At 42.7% G+C, this 22,379-nt stretch overlaps 1 protein-coding gene across 2 annotated transcripts; it reads right to left on the bottom strand.

Moving 5' to 3' along the window:
- Positions 1–19: 19 nt before the first annotated feature.
- elmo3 (engulfment and cell motility 3) lies at positions 20–20,895 on the bottom strand. 2 transcript variants are annotated; one of them, XM_070907146.1, is made up of 21 exons: positions 20,674–20,895; positions 16,581–16,689; positions 13,912–13,952; positions 13,708–13,780; positions 11,943–11,993; positions 11,518–11,687; positions 10,906–11,005; positions 10,606–10,757; positions 9,999–10,077; positions 9,181–9,231; positions 8,907–9,029; positions 8,229–8,351; positions 8,041–8,145; positions 7,733–7,841; positions 7,465–7,601; positions 2,987–3,150; positions 2,245–2,357; positions 2,056–2,160; positions 1,824–1,903; positions 1,648–1,728; positions 20–1,529 (listed from the first exon to the last, which is right to left on the bottom strand). In XM_070907146.1, the coding sequence occupies exons 2-21, from the start codon at positions 16,656–16,658 to the stop codon at positions 1,317–1,319; spliced, it is 2,148 nt and encodes a 715-aa protein (XP_070763247.1). In that variant the 5' UTR covers positions 16,659–16,689; positions 20,674–20,895; the 3' UTR covers positions 20–1,316. The 2 variants fall into 2 exon arrangements, with proteins under 2 accessions (XP_070763247.1, XP_070763248.1); XM_070907147.1 differs by lacking the exons at positions 7,465–7,601; positions 7,733–7,841; positions 8,041–8,145; ... (10 more) ...; positions 16,581–16,689; positions 20,674–20,895 and adding an exon at positions 5,097–5,207.
- Between the last annotated feature and the right edge of the window lie 1,484 nt (positions 20,896–22,379).

Genomic DNA, 22,379 nt, shown 5'->3' with positions numbered 1-22,379 from the left:
AAAACGCACACGCTTGATGTTTTTTCTCAGTATAAATCAAACTATTTATTTGTGTGAAGTCACCCAAAGCGCATGATTCAAAGTGAATGTGTTCACAGAGCGTTGTGCGTCACGAGTGCACTGCAGAGGACAGTCGTGACTGTGCTGAAGTGAAATAACACGATGCCAGAAAAAACAAAAGGCAGAAAACACTCAAACACACTGCGATACACTGTAGACCTTTGTCAGTTCTTGAGTAGCTGCTTCGGATGTCACCACTGAGTGCTTGGTGAGTGTAGCACACTGTGAGCGTGTGCCTCCATCATGGTATAACAAGTACCTTGTACAAAACTGATCAGTTTTAGAATAAATTCAGGATTTGATCCAAGATCAGTGATTGCATACTGTATCACGTAGATATACTGGGGTGATTGCTGGTTGGATATAAAAAAATTTTCCTCATTATCAAACTGTTGATTATGGCAAAGGCACAATTGCCTGTTGTTAAAAACAAAAAGGAAAAAGAGTCAGTTTGGTACCTATGCAGATCTGCATCACTATGAAAAATAAAAGCTTTCAGAGCTTCTCTGCTGGGATCCGTACAAATGCGAGTACCGAAAGGTATATTTAAAAATATTGTCCAACACTGAAAACATACTGTATTTGGCTTTCATATGTGTCTAATGTGTACCACATCTTGAGAAAGCACTGTTTAAGTTAATGCCCATTAAGCAACAGAAAAGAAAACGCAAGAATTTAACAGAAATGAGCAAGACCAGCATTTTGATCAAATCACCTGGAGCCTCAACCAGTAATAAGCCTCCTCGCACACAGGGACATTCCATGTACCATACATAGTTTCAGCTATATTCAGAAATATAAAATGAATACACAACAAAATTAAAGTACTATTACTTGAGTGGCTGCGTTGTATAAGAAGTCTCTGTTGTTTTTGGAGCTGTATTGAAAGTTTACGGTCCACTGAGGAGGAATCTTGAGTGGAGAGACGAACTGAAGACATTTCTCTCCCACATGAGGAGCGACCATATGCAGCGTTAGTGCAGTCTATAGCCATTTCATAGCAGTCCACACCCACGACCACTGTTGTAGTTTAAAGACACTCTCCTGCTTGTTGTTTCACTTTGATGTAGAACGCCAGGCCACAGAAGAAGAATCTAATATCAAGGTTATAAATCTTTGTTATAGGAATAAGTGCATAGATGCACAGGTCAGATCTCACCACACACACACACATTATATATATATATATATATATATATATATATATATATTACACATTCACACATCCTAGTTGCACTCCAGTGAGTGCACACTCTCTACTGCTCAGTTTGGCTGAAGTCGTAGCAGAAGTTGTAGTTGCTCGGTGGTTTGGGGACGACCGGCGCGCTGTCCGGGATGGGAACGTTCTCAAGGTCCAGGAGGCGGAGCTTAATCTCCATCGAGAGGAGGATCTCCAGCTCACTGCGCATGGATTCGCTACTCATCTCCCGGCCCAGGAGCACGCTCAGTCCGTCCGTCCACAGGCAGAACTGACAAGACAGAGGAAGCCAGCGTCAGTATGCTGTGTATATTCTTACTGTGCATTACAGAGTGGGGTGAGGAGGAAAATGTTCTGGGAATTTGGGGTAAATTCGGAGCAAGACTCACGTCAGTTCTAGAGGGGGCGATGAAGTTCAGGCTGTACTCTTCTACATCATATGTGATGCTAAATGCCAGGTCCAGCACCTCCTGCAGCACGCACACAAACAGACGTGTTATTTGATACGTCCACCTACAGGAGGAGAACATAAGCAGAATCTGAAAAGACGAGGAGCGCTGCTGACCTTGTTCTGTTTGCCTTTGTTCTCCTTCATGTGGGGACAGTCTTTCCCCGTCAGCAAGCCTTTGATATCTGCTACTGGAACTGAAGGAGGAGCACAATAGAGAGAAAAAGAGTAATGATCAAGTTCATTTCATTCAAATAAACAGATCAAGGGTCCAACTAATTTTCACAATTTCTTTTATTCATCTAAATACAGAAAAGTTGTAAATCTCACTCTTCCAACTTCAACTCACTCTTCTCTTGCAGTGTTTCAATCGCTGGATTGTCCGTGTCTTCCTCCACATCACCGTAGTGAAGCATTTTGTGATTGGGCGACAAGCGGCAGTACCACAGTTTATCTGAGAAAAACAATCAGAGGTTAGCCGAACAAGACGTAGTCTACTGGCTTTTTTAAATGTGTGTATGTGGGTGTGCTTCCTCACCCTGTCTGCGTCTGCTGCTAATTTTCTTGAACATGGTTCCCTGACACAGCCTGTTGAGTCTCTGCTGGCGGATCAACTCAAGCAGCTCCGGCTTCAGGCGCTCTTTGAGCTCACTGGAAAGAAAAAAGAAAAAACACACGCACATTCAACCAACGGCTTCAGAATGCTTCCTCACATGGTCTTAGCATCCCCCTTGTTGCAAAGGAACTCCAGTTGCTTGCAAACTCGCAACCAGACCGAAGTAAAGACAAAGGAGAACTGACCACAAGACATGAAAGGCAAAATAAAACATCACAGTCGCCGGCACAATAATTAGTATTCATACAACAGTATGATGGGAAACCAAATGGGGATCCACAGTGCAGACAGCACCGTTACCGACAATAAACCCAACCTGCATGGATGACCCCTTAATGTGACAGCAACACACTGTTACACTCAGTGTTTAGTGACAAACAGTAGCATAACAAACAAAGGTAGGGACAGCTGGTTCCATGGGGGTGGAAACTATCTGGAGCAGCTGGCCAGGTTGTGCAAAAACACCACGCTGCTTTACTTTTTCTATATTTTAAAAAACTACTTAAATGACAAGAATCTCTACCTGTTAACTGTCATTTTTCAGAAGGGCCGTGGAGCCACAAATAGCTTCAGTAGACTATATGACCTCAGCTGCAGAGAGGGACATCTTCTGCCATGCCGCTGAATCCACCGGTATATAATCTGTAAACATGCTGCCACTCACAGTACGGGCGGAGCAAGGGTCTCTTCTTGGTGCAGCCGTTCCGTCTGCCGCAGTTTGAGGATCTCGCTGTAGTTCAGAGCATTGACTTTGTTCTTGAAGAGCTCCAGGGAGGTCGGCTTACTGGACAACGTCCTGGTGATCTGCTCCCTCACCACCTGCATCACCTGGGGATGGAGACAGAGAGGGGTCACATACTGTACGCTGTGCGCTGCCTCCTGCGTTTGCTGGGAGAGATAAGGACGGGTGTCGGGAAGCAATGCTCAGTTTTAGTTTCGTTGACTTATGTTCATGTTTGATCTGTGTCCCATGCAGCTCTCCCACACTAACACTTCCTTTTGTTTCAGAGAAGCCTTCAGGTGGAAGTGGCCTTCAAAAAGAGAGCTTTTTAGAGCCAATTTCATTTCATCACCCTGTTCCCACAGCCAGGAATGAACTTCCACGCTCAAGTTTGCAGAAGTTCAGATGAACTTCCACTTTGTGTGGAGCCATGTTACCGGCAGCCAATCAGGAGTCAGTTTACTTTGAATTGTTCACAATAAAAACAAGCGTACAGCAAGTTGTGACCAAGAAAAGAAGAATTCAGCTCCCACCAACAAAATTACAGAAATACCTGGTATACCTTTTAGTATATAATATAAAAGTAACTATAACCTTCGACCTTTAAAATCCACATGAAGAAGTTTCTTCTGTTTACTCTACTAGGCCAGAATACGGCCCATGGATTGATAGATGATAAGCGCAGCTTGTCAGCCGTTCAATCAGGCAGAGTACTCTACTTCCTCCCCTCCATTCTTTCATTCATTACTCCTTCTAAGCCGCACCCCTCGCCTCCGATCCATTCATATATTTTCCCGCCTACTTCTATTACCAGTTTAAAGTTAAAGAGCCCTCCTGGTTCATGTTGTCCGATCACATGAGCCTGTACCTTCCTCCCCTTCTCTCTGACCCAAACAGGGACCAGTCATTGATCAGTACGCTCATCGAACTTTATCAAGCCAGTTATCTGCAACATCCACCCAACACCCTCCAACCAACCATGCTGAATTAGTACAATCAATGATGGACAAATGGGTGCATCCTGAAATGGGGTTCATCCTTATAACTGGGCGTTAACCCCAATATATATTTCACTTAAAAAATAAAAGTGTAAACAAGTCCCTCCAGATTTTACTGCCGTAGCACTGACTCAGCGTTTGAATACCCGTGTGATTTTGTGTGTGTGTTCTGCATGAGCTGTTAAACTGAAGCTCACACAGAGAGACAGGGGGTGACCCCGGCTACCCCGAAACAAGAAACAAGAAAATCTGTAGCGCCCTTCAGTATACGTTCCTCAGTTGTAAATAGTGGAAAATCTATATCAAAATCTATAGTGCCGACTCCAGCACTATATGTCCTGCCGCTCGCTGCTCTGACACACACTCTGCTGACCTAGATCATTCCTGTTCACACCCCGTTTGACCGATTGTGAACAATCAGTGACTAAAGTGTAATTTGACCCAGCTCTGTCCGGACCTCTCTCCGCACGGTTATAATAACTGCTTGCTACAGCAAAGTATCTGCTAACAAGCAACTCAAATATTAAAGCATAAGCAAAAGCAGAAATCTCAGTCCCATGACAACCTGACAACGCTTGTGACCACCCAACAAGGGTTTTTCCCAATGTGGCCGAAGTGTTTGCGGCCACAGAGAATGACAGAGTCTCTCTGTCTGGCGGCGGCGGCGGAAGTGCAGACGGTGAAATCCAGACTGTCATTCTAGATTGTGTGAACATGCAGGGACACAAAACAAGCGATTAGGGTTTCACACTGTGACTCCCTGCTCAAGCCCCCCTGAGCCAAAATAACCTCACTGTCCAGCAACTTTCACCTGACACAGGCCTCGGACAGACACTTCTCACCGTTATGTCATCTTAACTCTCATGCTATAAATCCTTTCTGTTGAGTGTCACGTTTTATAATAATTTAGCCTGGGAATATGGATGAAAAATCCACTTTTTATCTACACCTGGAACATCTGATATCGACTTCCCAATTAACTAATCAGTAGCTAACGAACAACAAACTACCGAACACATATTTCAACCAAGAAACAATACGAAAAACAACCTTACCTCCATCTTTTTTTCCTTCAGGGCGGACTATTGTGACAAATATTTCAATCCCGATTTCAAATTCCACCCTTCGCCAACAATCAGAGACAGGTGGTATGGTAAGTGGGATGACAAGCGGAGAAAGTGAGGGAGAGAGACACAGAGATCACCTACATGACAGGAGAGGTGCAGGGCTGTGGGTGTTTTGTAAACAGACACCCTGATACTCTCACACACTTGCACACACACACACACACCTACCCCCCCCCCCCTTCCTGCCCAGCCCCTCTGTCATTTAGCTGAACTGGCCAATCAGAGCGTTGACTGGCAGCTGTCTCTGTTCCCTAATACCCTGCAGCATGTGCTAAATGTGTGTGTGTGCTTGTGGAGGATGACCGTTATCGAAGGGGGTGCACGGAGCACAAATACATTCACGTGATTGGATTGGAGTGTGTGCGTGTTTGTGGAGCAGTCGCACACACAAAATTCATTCCCCAAGTAACACAACCTAAATGTGTGATATCACATATACCCCCCACCCCCACCACCGCCTCTCTTTCTCTTAGGTTTCTCCTCAAGTCCAGCCCTCTCATTCTCTCCCTCTTGTATTGTTTCTAAAAGTTTTACGTTCCCTCTGTTGTTGTGTAATTACTGCTCCTGCCTTGGGCGCTTTGTTTTCCTCGTTTCCTTCTCCCTCTGTTTCTGCCGCCCACCACGCTTCTCTTTGTCCACCTAATGCCCCTTTGTCCTTGCCCCAAAGCACCCAGGGCAGGGGGCCGCAGGCAAAAACAAAAGGCCGGTCTGCTGGCCTGGCGCTCAGGACACTGGCCCGCTCCGGAAAGGTTGAAAGGTCGCCGAGTTTTATGACCATCAGGAGAGCACTTTGTCGATGACGGACGGTTGTGTGTGTGATGTTGAAATGCGGCTCAGGACAAAAGCTCTACCACTTTTATTTTCCGGATGGCTGGACTCTCAATATTTCTCCCAGACAAGACCCCGCTGCTGAAGGCCTGGCTCGACCTATTACTAGTGCTACTACTACATTGTGGTTGTAAGGTCGCTGTGTGTTCCTAACGCAGGGTCATCTCTGTCTGTGGGGGAAGGTCGGGATGGTTAGCATAAGAATGAACCTATACAGAGTCACTAAAGTATAAACTTACACAAATCCACCATAAAAACCTCTTTTAAAAGGATCTCATTAAGCTAAACTCTGTGTGTCTGGAGGGGGCTTTCCCTGTTAGATCTAACTTTCTTTGAAGACATTCATAGTTCATTAACATAACTCTGGGTGGGCTTGATTTATCTTGTGAAATGATTTAACGCCTGCAGAGACGCATGAGAGAAATGTCACTCCGAGCTGCCGAGTTTCAGTCACGATCCATGATGCTACTGTGCAAGATGATAATCAACTAATCAAGAATTGAATCACAGAAGAAAGATGTGCTTTGTCCCTGACAGACAAACCACATGCATGTAAGAAGTGAAACAGTGGGCGGATACTGGGCGATGATCGGTTTCAACATTACTTCATCATTCATGGAAGTGTCTTTGGGCCTGTCTAAAATAATGTCAGAGAACCACAAATGAGTCTGAGCACTCTATGGGAAGCACAGTGCTGCTATGTCACAGGATTTGGTTGCAAGACTTGCAGTAAACAGGCCTGTTCTGGCCATGGTAAGCTTGGATCTGAAACACCCTGTGTCATCTTTTTTTAGACACGCAGCGACAGACAGCATGCCATTGAGCCACGTTAGACCAGCCATTCAACAGTTGTTTGTCGGTGTAGCAACTATGGAGATGTAGAGCATAAAAATATCCCTTAGCAAAGTGATCATTTTTTCTAATCTGTGTGGGAAGACCTTGATTCAAATGTCATCCTGGCACAAGAAAAAAAATCACATCTGGCTTGTTGACCATGGTTGAATTGTGTATCCAAGGAGTTCAACTCGGTCCTTCGGACTCAGATATGAGCTTTCTTCAGCATCTTTGGGCAAACGCCATTTTTATTCGATTGTATGTCAGTGGAATACGTTGAGCTAAAGTATGTTTAGAAAACACAGCTTAGATTAGCACAAAGACTGGAAACAGGAGAGAACGGCTAGCCTGGCTCCGTCCAAAGGTCACAGACTCTAAGCTAAGCTGACCAGCTGTAGGCTCAAGCTGCATATTTACTGTACAGACATGAGAGTGGTATCAATCTTTTCATCAAACTCTCAGCAAGAAACTGAATGAACATATTTCCCAAAAGGTCGAACTATTCCTTTAAAGAAAGAACGCTGGATGAGTTTGAAGCTAGCCTGTCTCATCAAAATCCTCCTGCGTGGCACAATAGTTCTTGCTACGAAGGCCTACGAAGACAGCCATGCCATGCTATGCTATGTTATGCTACCTTGTCAAAGTCCTCCTGTGTGGCTCTCATCTCCTTCCAGGTCTTGTTGAGCAGCTGAATACAGACGCAGAAAAGCTCCTCCATCAGCCGATCCTGACTGAAGAAGATGGGGTGGTAGTCAGATCTTGTCTCTGAGGCTGTTAACAGAGGAAGGGATGGAGCAGATGGAGGACAAAAGCAAAACAATGCAAGATTATTCGTTTTAGAGATGGTTTGACCAGAGGTTACAGACAAAGTTACGGCACTAATAGGTTGGAGGTCGACTTACGGGGCTCTCCGATACGAAGGATTTCACACAGGATGAGTGTGAGCTGGATGCTGCTTCTGGCAAATGGACACTCATGTTTGTCTTCCCTGCTGCTGTTCTCCAGGACAAACTGGGAGAGGGAAGCAATCCAACATCGTATTGTAAACATTTGTTAACATTTGTAAACATTAAACTTTAGTTTGGTCATAAAGTGAAGCTTCTGTTACATTGCCAAAGTCAGAAAATGTTTTGAGAAATGTTTCATTGAGCCAAGAGTGTAATTGTACACGGGGAACTCTTCAAATTAGCAGCAGATAAATCACGCTCACCCTGCTGTAGGCGTCAGGGTAGCGCGTGGCAAAATAAAACATGGTGTCCAAAGCTAGAAGACCAGGAGGCGTTCGCACCAAGTCCTGACCAGGGTTACTATTATTCTGAAAGGAAATGATCAAAGACAATATTAACCACACTAACATGAAGATGAAAACTCCTATGACTTCTGACAGCAGTCACTTACAGAGAAGCCCAACTTCTTGAACTCTTTGGCGCAGAGCGAGCGTCGCCTCTCGTGGCTCAGACTGTTCTCGCTTTCTGTCTCAAACGCTGCCTGCCGCAAACCATGAAGGATGTCTCTCTGCTCCTGGAGAGACGGAGGGGAAAGAGGCAGATAAAAAAAAGTGGATGTTTACTATAGAGATGGATGTTGAGAGGACATCTTTGAGTGTTTGAAATATTTTATTATTTTGTTGAACCAAACAGACAGCTGATTAGGGTAATAATAAAACAAGCATTGGTATTTTAATACTTTAGTCATTGACATGCACATATTCTTCAACTGGTGTATCTGATTATTTCCACTAAGAATGTTAATACATCATATAATATATTATAGACAAAGATGAAAGATAGAGAGATTTGCCCTGAAAAATAAACAAACTGGCTCTGGGTAAAGGAACAGCTGATCAGGTTTTGGTGCAGATCAAGATGTGTGATCACTGGATAATTATTGCATTTTAGCCCTTAACAATTTAAGGGCAATCAGGGAGTGGGGATACATCTTTAAGTGTGTGTGTGCAGGGTTAAAAAAAATCTAATACCTATATTATTAAAGAATCGTGTGTGTGGGTGTAACAGCAAGTCAGAAGGATGTTCAACAGCAGACGTTCCGAGTTTGACTCGTCGTGTTGGAGCTCACCTGGCTGTAACAGTCCAGAGGCGTCCTCATGCGAGGCTCCAGGTGATTCAAGGTAACTGACTGTAGGACATAGAGGTAGTGGGCCATCTCGTCCTGGACTGAACCAGAACTGTGGATGATGTTCTGTAACAAATGCACAATTCCCTTTAATACGCCTGAGTGTTGGTTTATTTACATTCCTCTGCACAACAATGAGGTCATCTTCCATCACATTATCACTGAGATTCAGAAAACGGTGTGAAATTTAAATGTAAATAATAAGGAGATCATTTACTTTATAAATGTACTGACGGAGACTCTTCTTATTCAGGAACGCGAACATGTCCTGGAAAAGAGAAGACAAGGGACAAGACAACAAAGTGTAAGTGAAATGTGTCACTGGGGTGCAATGACATGTTTCAAACATGGGGTGGCGATATAGTGTCAGACACTGATTAGTGTGTGGGACTTTGACCTCTGTGACGAAATTATCACTTGCTGGTACATGCATCGCTAACCCAACCTTGCTTAGTTCAGGGCTAATATGCTGATAAGAAGGGTGGATTTGTTGACCTACTGTAAAAATGAGGAAGTGTGTGCGTGGGTAACAAAGAGAGTCAGAGAGAAAGGGGCCGGAGGGATGAATGAAGGAACTGTTTCCGTACAATTAGAGAGGAGCAGGAACAGAACAGAGGCAGAGAAAGCCTCGACTGTCTGCAGAAGAGCCGAGATGACCAGACAGAATGAGACAGATGGGTCATTTCTTTAAGAAGAGGCGCCTGCAGGATTCTGACTCACATGTACAATAATGGCCTTTCACCCAAAGTCACATGCAGGCCACTCTCACAAAAGCTTCCCATCAGTGCATGAATGCACCATAGCAAAGAGTTAAGATGGCTGAAAATGAAAAACATCAGCTAAGCTAAAGTATGCACATTGCATACCGGTTTACAGCTGCAGGCCCCACTGTCTGGAAATAACAGACATCCAGGAAAAGACCTGAAACAAAACTAAATACCTAGCTATAGGCATGCTTAGAAGCTTGAATAGCTACGAGAAGAGGAAGTTGATGGAAAGCGCGTTTAGAAAGTGAGAAACAGACAGCAGCAGCACCTGTCTGTCTGAGTCCCCGGCTGTTTGTAGTAGTGCCATAAGGAGGGCCATGGCTTTGGTCTGGATCTGCTGGTTCGTCCTGAAATAAGTCAGAGAGGAGAAAGGCAAGTGTGAGACAGACAGGCAGGTTCAATGTTCCACGGCTGCAAGAAAAAGTGTGTTTAGGAAGGAAAGTAATGTTTTTGCTTTAGAGGTTTCAATTTTCACATCAATACGTTCTATCTAACTGTGAAATATTGGCGTGATAAATGGCAGAGAAGTTTTTACATATTTAAAAACTTCCTGTTACAGAGACAATACTGCCACTTATTGCCACCCCACCCTAGGTGTCACAAAAGGTGTCAAAGTCTGTTTTCTGTTTCACTTTACTGAATGTTTTGTAAGTTCTTCTTTCCATCAGTCTTTTATTTCTTCCATCTCTTAAAGCGTTTTGCTCTTGAAGAACAGCGCCCTCCTTGTGCAGTAAAGCAACACAGCAGATATACGTCAAAGTAAAATGCCATGCAGAGGTTACAGAAGGTGCTACACATAGAAGCATTTTAAGAAAAGCATATTCATTTATCAAGCAAGAGTCTATCTGGCTATTTATCGACTATCTGTTACTTACACCTGGAGGTGAGCAATGAGTCTCTCCATGGTGACCTCCTGTTTGACCTGCAGAAAGAGGCTGTGGCTGCTCAGCACCATGCTCTCCAGGATGTCCAAAGACACCTGCTGTATCGATGCATCGGTCAGCTTGGCGTTGACAAAACTGGCAATCTGAAAGGAGAGGAAGAAGGAAGAAGAGGAGAAAAAGGAGGAAGAAGGTGGGAATAGTTGGAGAGAGAGAGCAGCTACAGTCGGTGAAAAGAACTAATCTGTGACAAAACGACAGACAGACGGACAGAGAGAGCGGCAGATACAGCACCTTCTTGATGAAGACGGAGGAGAGGTTCTCCCATGAAACTATCCCATGATCCATCAGTTCCATGAAGCCCGTCAGTGTGTGGGTCATGATCACATTACTCCTGAATGACGCAGACACACATAGACAGAAATATTTTGTACATTTACACACACACACACACACACACACACACGGACGTATTATGCAATCACACACATACACAGACAAATTTGATTGACTTGTGTGGAACCCTTTCAGTAATTCAGTCACTGGTTTGAAATGTAAATATTTGAACTAATGCGCTCTAAAACATTTCCATCATGTGACAAAGCACTCAGGAGTCAGCTCACTGTGCTGCTCCTACATGCTGCAGTGAAGTTTGTCAGTGTTACCTATGATCAGGTAACTCAGGAACAAATGGGAGGAAACACTTTTTTGTGCAGAATATACTAATATTAATTATACTAATATTTGTGGCCTTAAATATATTCAGCAGGTTCATCTCAGCAGGATAAGCTGCTACATGTGCAGGAACCACTTCGCCCCTCTAGCATCGGTGATGTCTATCTGAGGAACAGCACCCCCCCCCTCGGCCAAGGGAAATATGCAAGCACAGACACATGGAGTACTAACTCATTAGAGTCCTCAACTATCTTGACCAATAAGAGGTGTCCGTCTCGGCTGATGAACTCCTGAGCGAAGGTCACGTCTGTGGAAACGCTCGCCAGCTCCTTCAGCGAATCGCAGCGCACGCCCGCGTCCGAGCTGTGGATGCCCTTGAACAAGTCTTCTGCACAGCGGCCCTGCGTTCACCAGCATCAACAAAACACACAAAAACACCATGCATGCATTTTTTTTTTTTTTAGTTGTTCATATTATATTGTTGCTCTTGCAGTAACAGATCAGTGCAGACTTATTCTATTGTCTCTGCATGCAGCTGATTCTGTAGGTTTGAATGAAAGAGCCAGTGGCAGAGTGAGAGACAGAGGGCTGGAGGAATGTGAGAGGAGGGAGGTGAAAGAGGAGCGTGGCTGAGAGCCTGGTTGATGCAGACTCACCGGTGCCTTGGTCAGACGCAGAATGCAGCCGTTCTTAATGTCCAGACGATTCTACCACACACAAACAAACAGACACACACACACACACATATGCAGAGGGAAAAGTATTTAAAAACTGTTGACAAACTAAAACACACTGACGTATACAGTGACACTTAGAGCATAAGGTAGAGGAAGTAAAACACACATGGATACAAATGACTCAGCCACACACACACACACATACACATATAAACACAGTACAAAGACCAGAGAGAAGAGAGAAACACACACAGCACAGTCACTCACACTTGTGTAAAGTCAACTATAAACTGCAGAAAAAGCTATGACTCATTAGTACTGACACTCTACTTATCTTACTTGTCAGTAAAAGAGAGAGACGGCAGGGTTTGATGACACAAATATTTAATGGCTGACTCCATGTTAGAATCTAAAGGACAACTCAACTCAACCTGCTGATACTGCATTCCTACTAATAAGAAAGCATTTAACCCACTCCAGTCTCATTTCAAGGCTTTATTTAACAGGGACAATACAGATGAACATTGCTACAAGGAAAAAGAAATGCAACAGATGTCATATATATAGGGGTTCTAGCCCCCCCGTCCCTGGCTAGGCTTTTAAATTTAGGGTAAAACAAAAAAAACTGTTGGATAAGAGACAATGTATGAGTGTATGTATATGAGCAAGTGCAATGTATGGGACCAGTGGATGCATTCAAAAACGATTCAATATAATTCACATCTTTGTTGTTCAGCACTTCTAGTCACTGAAATTGCAAAACGTGTTGTGTTTGCTGCCCAGGCTGACGTTCACATTTGTACTTTTGCCCAATGTGTTAGATTAGGCATTCAAGTCACAGACAAGTTTAGAAACTGTTTCACAAAGTTTCACAAAGCAAAGTAGCTCATTTGTACTTTATGTATATGTGAATCCAATATGTATTGGCAAATTTAGGAATAAGGCAGTACTGGATGTTGAATCGTACTTGGTATCGGGAGAGAAAAGTTGGATCACTGCATCCCTAACCTGAGTAGGGTCTCTTTACATGGACATTTACAGGGGTATTTCTGAAATCAGACTGCTGATGAAAGCAGGAAATAATCACATAATTACACTGCAGGCAATCAAGCCAAGTGATGCCTCAGACGCATCAAGAAGCTGCTCTTAAACTGAAACATCTGCGTTTAACTACAAACTCACATCAAAGTCTGAAAGTTAGCGTCCTTGTACCAACTGTTCGAGTGCTAAAAGTAAAAGCCTGCTGTGCCTTTCACATTTACAATAGTCTCACAGCGGTTTATTACAATAAATAAGCATCTTCCTCTGCATCTATCTGATGGCATTGTAATGGCTTCTGCAGCCCTGCCTTCAGCCCAAAGAGGGGGGAGGGTCTTCAGTGGCAACCTTTTCAAAAGGTCACTTAACACCAAGCAGCTGAGTGTAGTTCCAGCTGCTTTTCTCTTCTTCTTTCTCTCTCCTCTGTCTGTCTGTCTCATGCTCGTTTTTAATAGCATTAATGACGTGGTGTGACCTGGACTTCATCTTAAGACGAAGGTCACAAAGTGCTGACAAAGTTGTGATTCACCGACTCATCGCTGTGCTTTTAAGCCTTAAAAAGAGATTTACAACATTCTCGTCTTGAACACAGAAACATCTGAAGGGCTGACTCAGGTCTGTGGCTCAATGTCTGTCAAGATGTGCTCAGGCATTTACCGGACTGCAGATAAATATGTGTATTGATTTGTACATAGAGGTGACTCACCGATTCAGTAATGTACGTCTGCACTCCATCAGCGTACTGCAGAGCGTAGTTCTCAGGACCTGGGAGATTCCAGCTACACACACACATACACAGGTATTAACTATCATGGTAACATACATACAGTTGAATGATAATGATGTCAAACATCACACAGAGGCAGCATAGGAACCGCAAAACAAATGTGATCCATTATCATCAACTTACCCATCACACACCTCCTTTATTACAGCAGACAGAGGCTTTTTCTGCGCAGAGACACAACAAAACAGCATGTAGTCAGATACACACAACATGAAATACACACACACACACACACACACCTGCTGCATACATGTGGGTCATAACATCAGGCCTTTAGCAGACTCTACTATCAAAGTATTTTCTCTGTCAGGGAGCTGAACTCATGCTTCAGTAATGACATGCTGTTATGGGATCACGGCACCACAGCTATTCTCGCTGGCTGCAAACCTTGTTTGCTGAGAAGAGGAAATCCAAGAGCTCCCCAACGCTTTCTGAACAATCTTACCCTCAGTGCCCAGATCCCTCTTTGTACGTAAATAAAAGCCAGACTACTTCCATGTCTGACTCTCAGCTATCCTGCCATTAGTGGTCAGCCCCGCGGTCAACCAATCAAAATGTCTTCGGGTTCTGTGGTAGACCCAGTGGCTGCTCTGTTATTAGAGGCAGCCAAGAAGGTCGACCAATCAGATGGAGTTCAGTGGAGACGGCTGGGCCAATGAGAAGTTTTTGAGGGATTCCTCTGGGCTGACAGGATTGGTTGTGATCTAAAATCAAAATATCTCGAGCAGAGAAGGGACATTCACATTCAATCAACACTTCTGCACGCTGAACTGTTGCGCTGCTCTTATTTTATTACCACACAAAGTCATGAAAATATTGGTTAAGGCAGCAGGGCTCGAAAAAGTGAGTGAAACTGGGATCTGTGTTCATTTCAGTTTCAGTTGGGCTGCATTTTCCAGCTGTAATCAGCCAGTCTAGTAAGTACCTGTTAAATCCATTCTCTGAGCTCAAACCTTCTCAAGTAATGTACAATATGTGACTGTGAGACACACACCCCTGCTGTCTGGGATACAGTTTAAACTACAACTCATGCATAGTGTCTTGCGCAAAGAACAACTTCCCTAAAGTTTCTGGGAAACACATGGAAAACTTCCCCACAAGCACAATTAGAAAAAGCTGAAGAAACAAAACCAGTGGGTGGTTATGGAAAGACCAAAGTGATCAATATTGTATAAATAAAAAAACATAATGAAATAAATAATCATATGAATAGATTGTGTTAAATTCATAAATGAACTAACAATTTGTAAAATAACTGAAGATATTATTAAAACTCAACTCATTAATTAAGCCTTGGCTTAAACTGGTTACATAGGTGGCTTGGATTATTACTTATTACTAAGTGTTAGCAGTGTTAGCTAGCTCCTTTGAGTAGAACAACCACAGAGAAAGACTCCAAGTCTTTTCGATCATCACGGAGTTGTGTGTCGGTCTCTGAGGAACATATTTAGAATCAAAAAGCTGCGGAGGAAACTCTGAATTAACCAGCTAAAGTTAGCTGCAACTTGATGCTGAATAATAAACCAAGCTCTTAACCCCACCTAGCTAGTTAGCCAGCTAGGTAGGTAGCATCTGAAGTCTTGTTAAGGAAAATAAATAAAGGCAGATGTTGCAGATGATGCAGCAGCAGCCTCTAGATGATATAGAATTATTGTTGTTGTTGTTGCTCTAGCTAACAGAGGCTAACTGGCTAATTCTGGTTCTAGTTGATACAAAAATATACTCAACCTTCATTTAGACAGGCCTGTGATTGGCCGAAAGGTCGGTGACAAAGCCACAGTCAAATTATGAAAATAAAAAACAAGAATGATATATTATAGTAATGACTTATGTAATCTCACAAAATAATGTTTCATTTATATATTTTACACCATTTATTCATATTTATTTTAAGTACTTATTTATCTATTTAATATTGAACACTCCACAGGTGGGTAAGTAAAAATCAGCGGGGAGATGAACTGAAAAGAGAATTTCAACATGTGTATGTCCAAAAACGTCAAAGGCTGCTGAACTAAAGTGCAATCTGTCTGCAGAAAATCACTGTCACCAGCCAAATCAATCAGTATGTATAATATATTTAGTATTCTCATTGAAATACATCACCCGACCTGCAGTCAATGCTACTGCGAGAAAAAAAAGAATCATAGAGCCTGAATCATCATTTTGATTGATTCACAGGGTCGAAATGTCTTCTTGACCTGAATTTAACCTCTCAGGTGCTTCCCAGATTGTGAACCACCTCTATCGAGCTCCTCCAGTAAAGTAGTTGCGGTTAGCTTGAGCAGCAGCACACGTGATCAGCTAAGAAAAATATACTAACAACCACACACAAAAGTAAATCCATGACAGAATGCAAACCAACGATAGTTTTAAGATATGGATACATAAAACATGTTGTCGGCCTCAGGAAGCTGTCGAATTGCAGAACGTCTGAGCCAAAATTCATGCCCTGGTATCACTACCAATTCAACTCAAAGCAACTTATGTCAAACATTTGAACATCACTTATAGGTTGGGGTTACGGTCGTTGTTGCGGCCTTTGGGTTTACCAAGATCAGCAAATGAAGCAGCCTGAAAGGAAGTGCTGCCTGAAAAAGACTCAACTAAGGAAAAGAAATTCCCACGGTGGTTCACTGTTAGAACATACAGCAGCTCTGAGAACGTCTGAGAATGGACAGACACCACAGACTCTATATATGTATATTTGATACTATGGTGATATTATTTCAAAATATTTCCAACCAGAGTAACAGGAAAACGGAGGATATTTGGAATTGTGTGTGCATTACCTGGTCCAGTTGTATGAGCTGGGGGTAGGCCCCAGGCATCTGGATGGCTATCTTCACTATGTCCTTCTGTTGTGGCATGTTGGCACCTCTCGACTCCACCACTCTCTAGCTGTCGATAATGAAAGAGATGAAAAGTGTCAAAATAAAGTGTCTCATTATGTTACATACAGTTTTTCCTTAATCAAAATGTCGTGACTTTTACTACCTGGAACCTGGTTAAAAAAAAAAAAAAAAAAAAAGAAAAAGGAGGGGGAAATCTTTTATAATGATCTCATCATGTACCAGAAGGATGTACAAAAAAAAGAACACTCCCAAGAATAAAATCAGTAAACAAACAAACTAAATAAACAGCCTTTCTGCCCTGTTTCAACAAAGATAACTATGTGAGCACTTTAGGTAAACTATGACCTAAATGAAATTGAGCGAGTGTCTGATGGGACTGCAAATCCCAAGACTGAACTTCACATTCAGTTTCACACAGAAAGTTTGTGGCTGCGCTAAAAATCTGAGCTCTAAACTGGTGATTAACAGAATATTGACCATTTCATAAAGCTAGTCTTGCGGGCCTAGTCTTGACTTAGGCTAGGAAGAACTGCACAATCATTCTGTTCAGAGACACTTCATGTGGGCTGTTCTGTTGAGTCAAACTGAAAAATAATTCAATGATTTTAAAACATGATAAGGTGAAAGAGCAGTCTCTCTGTAAGGTGAACTGATCAGGCCTGTCTCATAAATGACTCGTGGTGGTGAATGCAACAATCATTTTCAATATGAAGTTGTAGAACACCACGTTCCTCTTTCACTGTGTATTTATGGCGCACTGAGTAAAACTGAGAGGGCTAAATACTGTCTGTGCACGCACTATGGATTGTTAACTCCTTTCTTCTCCCCTTTTCCAACTCCCACACACATCATACACACTTCCTTCTCAGCCTTCAGACAGCATTCCCAGAGGATACAGAAGAAGCTGTTGTTGTGTTTCCAACCCCCCCCCCCCCCCCCCCCCATCTTCCTTGTCCTTCCCCGTCTCTCCCTCGCTCTCAGCACATAGAAACAATACAGTTGGATCTAAATAGTAGTGCCCATGCACCGAACGTGCATGCAGCCTGTTACAGTCGCTCCTGTTTGTTTCTTATTTTTTTTATTTCTTTATCATAACTTTCGTATTGTCTAATTTCCCCCTGGGGATCAATAAAGTATTTCTGATTCTGATTCTGAAATTCTTCTGTACATTCATGAGCTCACGGTGAAAGAAAAGAGGTCGAGCTTGTGCCTGCTTGTGTTCGGTGTGATTAATAACCCCCCCCCCACACACACACACACGCTCTGCTAGGTCTCTTTGGATAGTTCACATACCATCGCTCCAGTCTAAAAAAGAAAGCTCTCACAGTTTATGGCAGGTTTCAAAGCAGTACTCCTGTCAAAACAACCACACGCCTTCACCGTCTTCCCACCTCTCTCGCCCTGGGGCAGCGTCTTCCCCGATAAAGAGCACCTTCAAAGCAAGAATGAAAAAGGGGGAGGACTGTCTTTCTACGGCAGGATCGACTGAGGATGGAGTCCTGCTGATTTTTACAAGAATACACAATCACACCCTGGGGTGCTGAAATCATTACATCGGTGCTGAAGGTCACCCTCAACAAACAACATCAAGAGTTTGCAGCCTTAATCTTAAATAGATGTGGGGGAATGTGGGGTTGTTCCAGGGCAGCTTATGAGTCAGCAAATGCAAGGGCAAACTCCGGGTAATGGCATGTCATGTCTTTACAACAATAAAGACCGCCTGTGGGGTTTAATCTGAGTATCTGTCTGAGCTGTTTGATGATGAATGTGAAACTGAGTCCATGAGTCTATCAGCTGAATGAGGTTGGCATTTTAATTTGTCCAATACTTTGGTTTATAGCAGAATACTACAAATTAGCTAATGTTACCATGCTGAAACTCCAAACTGAGGTGGTGAACATGGACAACATACCTACTAAACATCATTTATGTATTTGGGTTTTCTGAACTGCAGACTAAACTGTAGGTGAGTGTATCCAAAGTGAGGTAGATCATACAACAGGGAAAAGGGCTGACACAGTCGATGTTACACTTGTTGAAAAGAACATTTCAGTTGCCTTTTGTCCAGAAGGGCAATTAGAAAGTCAGTGAGCCCAGAGAGTTAAACATTCAGTAAAGTCCAGAAGACTTAACCCGTGCCGACAACAAAGCACTTTAGTCACATTAGTCTACCTTCATCACAACCTGTCTGTACATGCTTCGGGCCTCATGTAACACTGGATAGAGCTCAGGATGCACTGACATTCCCGCTTCATTACAACAAGAAAAAGCTTGTTTCCTCGACTGCAAAATAAAACAAGCTTGCTTAGTGTTGTGACCTGTATTCTGACTCATCAAATGTATCACATTTCTGGATGGTACAAAAGAAAAGACAAGTAAGATGTTAAAACATTCAAAACCTTGTTCTAAAATCATTTCACCAGTTAGATGTTCCCTTGTAACTACAAACAATTTGGAGTTATTCTAAAAGTCGTGCCTAAATCCTGTCACACCTCCCCTGACTTTGTTGTACACCTCAGCATTTGAGTGTCAACAGAAAATATGCTGATCTGTAAAAACGCTGAGGCCGTTCGATGTTTCCCTTTCTTAACTCAGAGGAGAGAGGGGAGGTTTTCGTCTCTGTTTCTGTAGAGGTTAACCACTGAGGTGAGTGTGTCTGTTTCTGTGCCTGTCTGCGCCTGTCTGTGATGTCCCCTGAATGAAGTAAGTGGAAGCCGAAACTGCACCTCCTGTATGCATCTGTCTGCTTTCAAACAGAAGTGAAGTTAAAGTGTGGCCCAAACTATTCTCGATGCAATGACTGCAGTTAACATAATAAACCATTATCATAATGCTAATGATGCAATACATTTTAATTAAGGTGACCTATTTAAATAACGTCAGTTACATTAACTCCCAGATCTTTGGTTTTAGTACTGGGTTTGGACAAAGCAATGTATTTTGAAGGCATGACCTTGGAATCTGAAGGGCATTTTTCAGAATTTTCTGGAATTTTATAGACGATGAATCGAAGACATTGTGGGCAGATTTGTAAATAATTCAAACAGTCGTTAGTTGCAGCCTTATTAGGTTTGATCGGAAACTATTTTTCAGTTTTACTTTACATGCAACACATGCAAGATGCAAACACACAATAACGTATTGATAACCAATTGTTATTATATGAACATGGCATTACAGTAATGTGAAGTTACAGTCCAGAGAAAGTCCATTTGTTTGTCAAATTGTTTCCCCTCCATGACAGAATCCCCTCTCATACAGATGTTTCAAAACCACACAACACAAAGTGGAGGGGACTGAGTTAAGAACCCAGACTTCACAGAGTCCTCCATGTTCAGCAGCTGTCAGTGCCTGTGTTCTCCTGTGAGCACTTTGCTTCATTGGGCTTAAAACCACCAGAACACCCAGACCTTTTGTTAGCCTGCAGACTCACTGGTGAGTCTCAGACCCCCTGGACTGACAGACCCCCTCCTCTCTGTGGAAGTGCGTGTGTGTGCGTGCGCGCGCGTGTGTGTGTGTGCGTGAAGGGGGAAGCTCTCAGCTGCCTGAAATTCCACAACAGGGTACCACGCGTAGACACACACACACACACACACACACACACACACACACACACACTTAAGTCATATCTCAAATACAGGAATACTTTCCTGTATACCTCACTTTAGGCTTCTACTGGAATTCATTGGATTCTGATTTTGTATTTAAAAAAAGAAAAAAATATACACACAACATACACATTTTACACTGGTATGTAACCTATTTATTACAATAATACAGTTCAGTTTAACACAAATCATGTTACCTTAAAAGTTAGCTCAGTAAAATCCTGTGCATCTATATAAGTTAACCATCAAACTATGTTTAAGCTAACTAGAGGTTAATAAAAGGTTAAAAAAAAGCACCAGAACTGTTGGTACTTATTCTAAACTGACATGACTACTGCCAAAGCTTTGTGAAAAGATACAGGACAGGGCTGTGAAAGAAGTGTGAGAGTCAGCTGCAAAGCCTTTTCCTCACTGCGTCCTACCTGCTTTGAAAAGACAAGTCGAGGGCTACTGTCCTGCAGGAACCGCCGCTGCAGTCGGAGCGAGAAACATTTGCAACTTTCCCCTCAGAAGGACCCGACTCAGTCCGCAGGAGGGACCTTTCTTAGAGACACATCTGAACCGCCCGGAAAACCAGCAGGAAACTCCTTGCAATAAGTTTTCAGGAATGATTAGATGACTTTAAAGTTCCGGGTTGGTTGGAGTCGTTCAGTCGTGGATTTGTGCCAAACTGGCCAGATTTAGACAACGGGTTTCCGGTTATGATTTTCAAAATAAAACCCTTCATATCCAGTGTGTTTAAGCGTTGACGTGCAATTATTGTTTTTACGGAAATATTCCATGAGAAAGAAACCGTCACTATTTACGTATTTAATTCCATTCATATACGTATGAATGTAATGTTTTACCTTCAAAACTCGCCGGTGTGTTACTTACAATGGATAATTTTATTTCTTGAGCGATACAGCGCTTTTACTTTGAAATAAAACTAATATACGTTCTGGACATGCTGCTGCTGCTCAGAGTGAGATAGACCAGTTTTTCTTTCAAATTTCCAAGAAGTAGCACATTAACTAATTGAGAGTTCCGGGTCGGGTACAGCTGGTTACAGCCGCCCCCTGCTGTCCGTCGTGTCTCCAAGAGTTGTGTCATACTGTATACACATTTTCACTGCTACTATAATACTAGGCTATTATCAGCTACTTTCGGGCCTGTTGTAACCAAATGGGCAGCTGTGTGCTTTAGTGACTTATTGGACCAACCATGGACTACATTACTGCACTTAATGTCTTTCTTCTGTATAGACCTACAAGTACATTTTTAGTTATTAAAGGCTGTGCCCTTATCATAGAAATTTGACAGTAGAGAGCTGAGAGGAAATGGGGGAGGAAGAGATAGGGAATACAACAAAAGTCTCCAGCTGGAGTCAAACTGGAGAAGTTGCAACTACAACCCCTCTTCACAGGTTGCATTTGTGTACTGGTTGTCAATAGTTGAACCATTACAATAAAGTCTGAAAAGTGAAATATAATTTGGATTATATGTTAGATATATGTTTTTCTGCTGTCCTATCTTCTTAATCTTCTAGTTGTCCCTCAGATTTATCTTGCAACCATTTCTGGGGGTCCCGACCCCCAGGTTGGGAACCACTGGCCAAATGTACAGTCCATAGAGAGAAAATAAAATATAATTAAGAGCTCCTGTTAAACAGCTTACCTGCCGCAACTCTCATCACATTTGCAGTTACATTCAAACCTTTTCTTTGTATCACATATTGTTCTTTAAACTGCATGTAAGCAGCTCATGACTTTGCCAACTAATTACATCTTATTTTTCAAAAATAATGGATGGCCCCCGTTCACATGAACTTACTGAACTTCTAACAGTATACATATGACAGGAAAACTGCTCTGAAACACACCAACAATGTGACACTTAAATTGGAAACCGAGGAAACCAGACAATACACAAAGAATACCAAAGTGTTTATTTTGTTTCATTTGATGCAACTACAGCTTAGCAATAGTGAGCCTTTTGAAAACAGTCTGTAGGATCGAGTCTCACACGCCAACACACGCAGACATGATTCATTCAACCCAGAGCTGTTGAACTCCCTGGCTGCTCTATTGAAGAATTAGATAAACTCACAACACTGTCCAAACACAATGACTGGCTACTGATCAAGGAG

The sequence above is a fragment of the Enoplosus armatus genome, chromosome 6 (assembly GCF_043641665.1).
Source record: "Enoplosus armatus isolate fEnoArm2 chromosome 6, fEnoArm2.hap1, whole genome shotgun sequence".
In the NCBI taxonomy this organism is placed as follows: Eukaryota; Metazoa; Chordata; class Actinopteri; order Centrarchiformes; family Enoplosidae; genus Enoplosus; species Enoplosus armatus.
The sequence above is the reverse complement of the archived record's forward strand: the minus strand, read 5'-3'. Positions and strand labels throughout refer to the sequence as shown.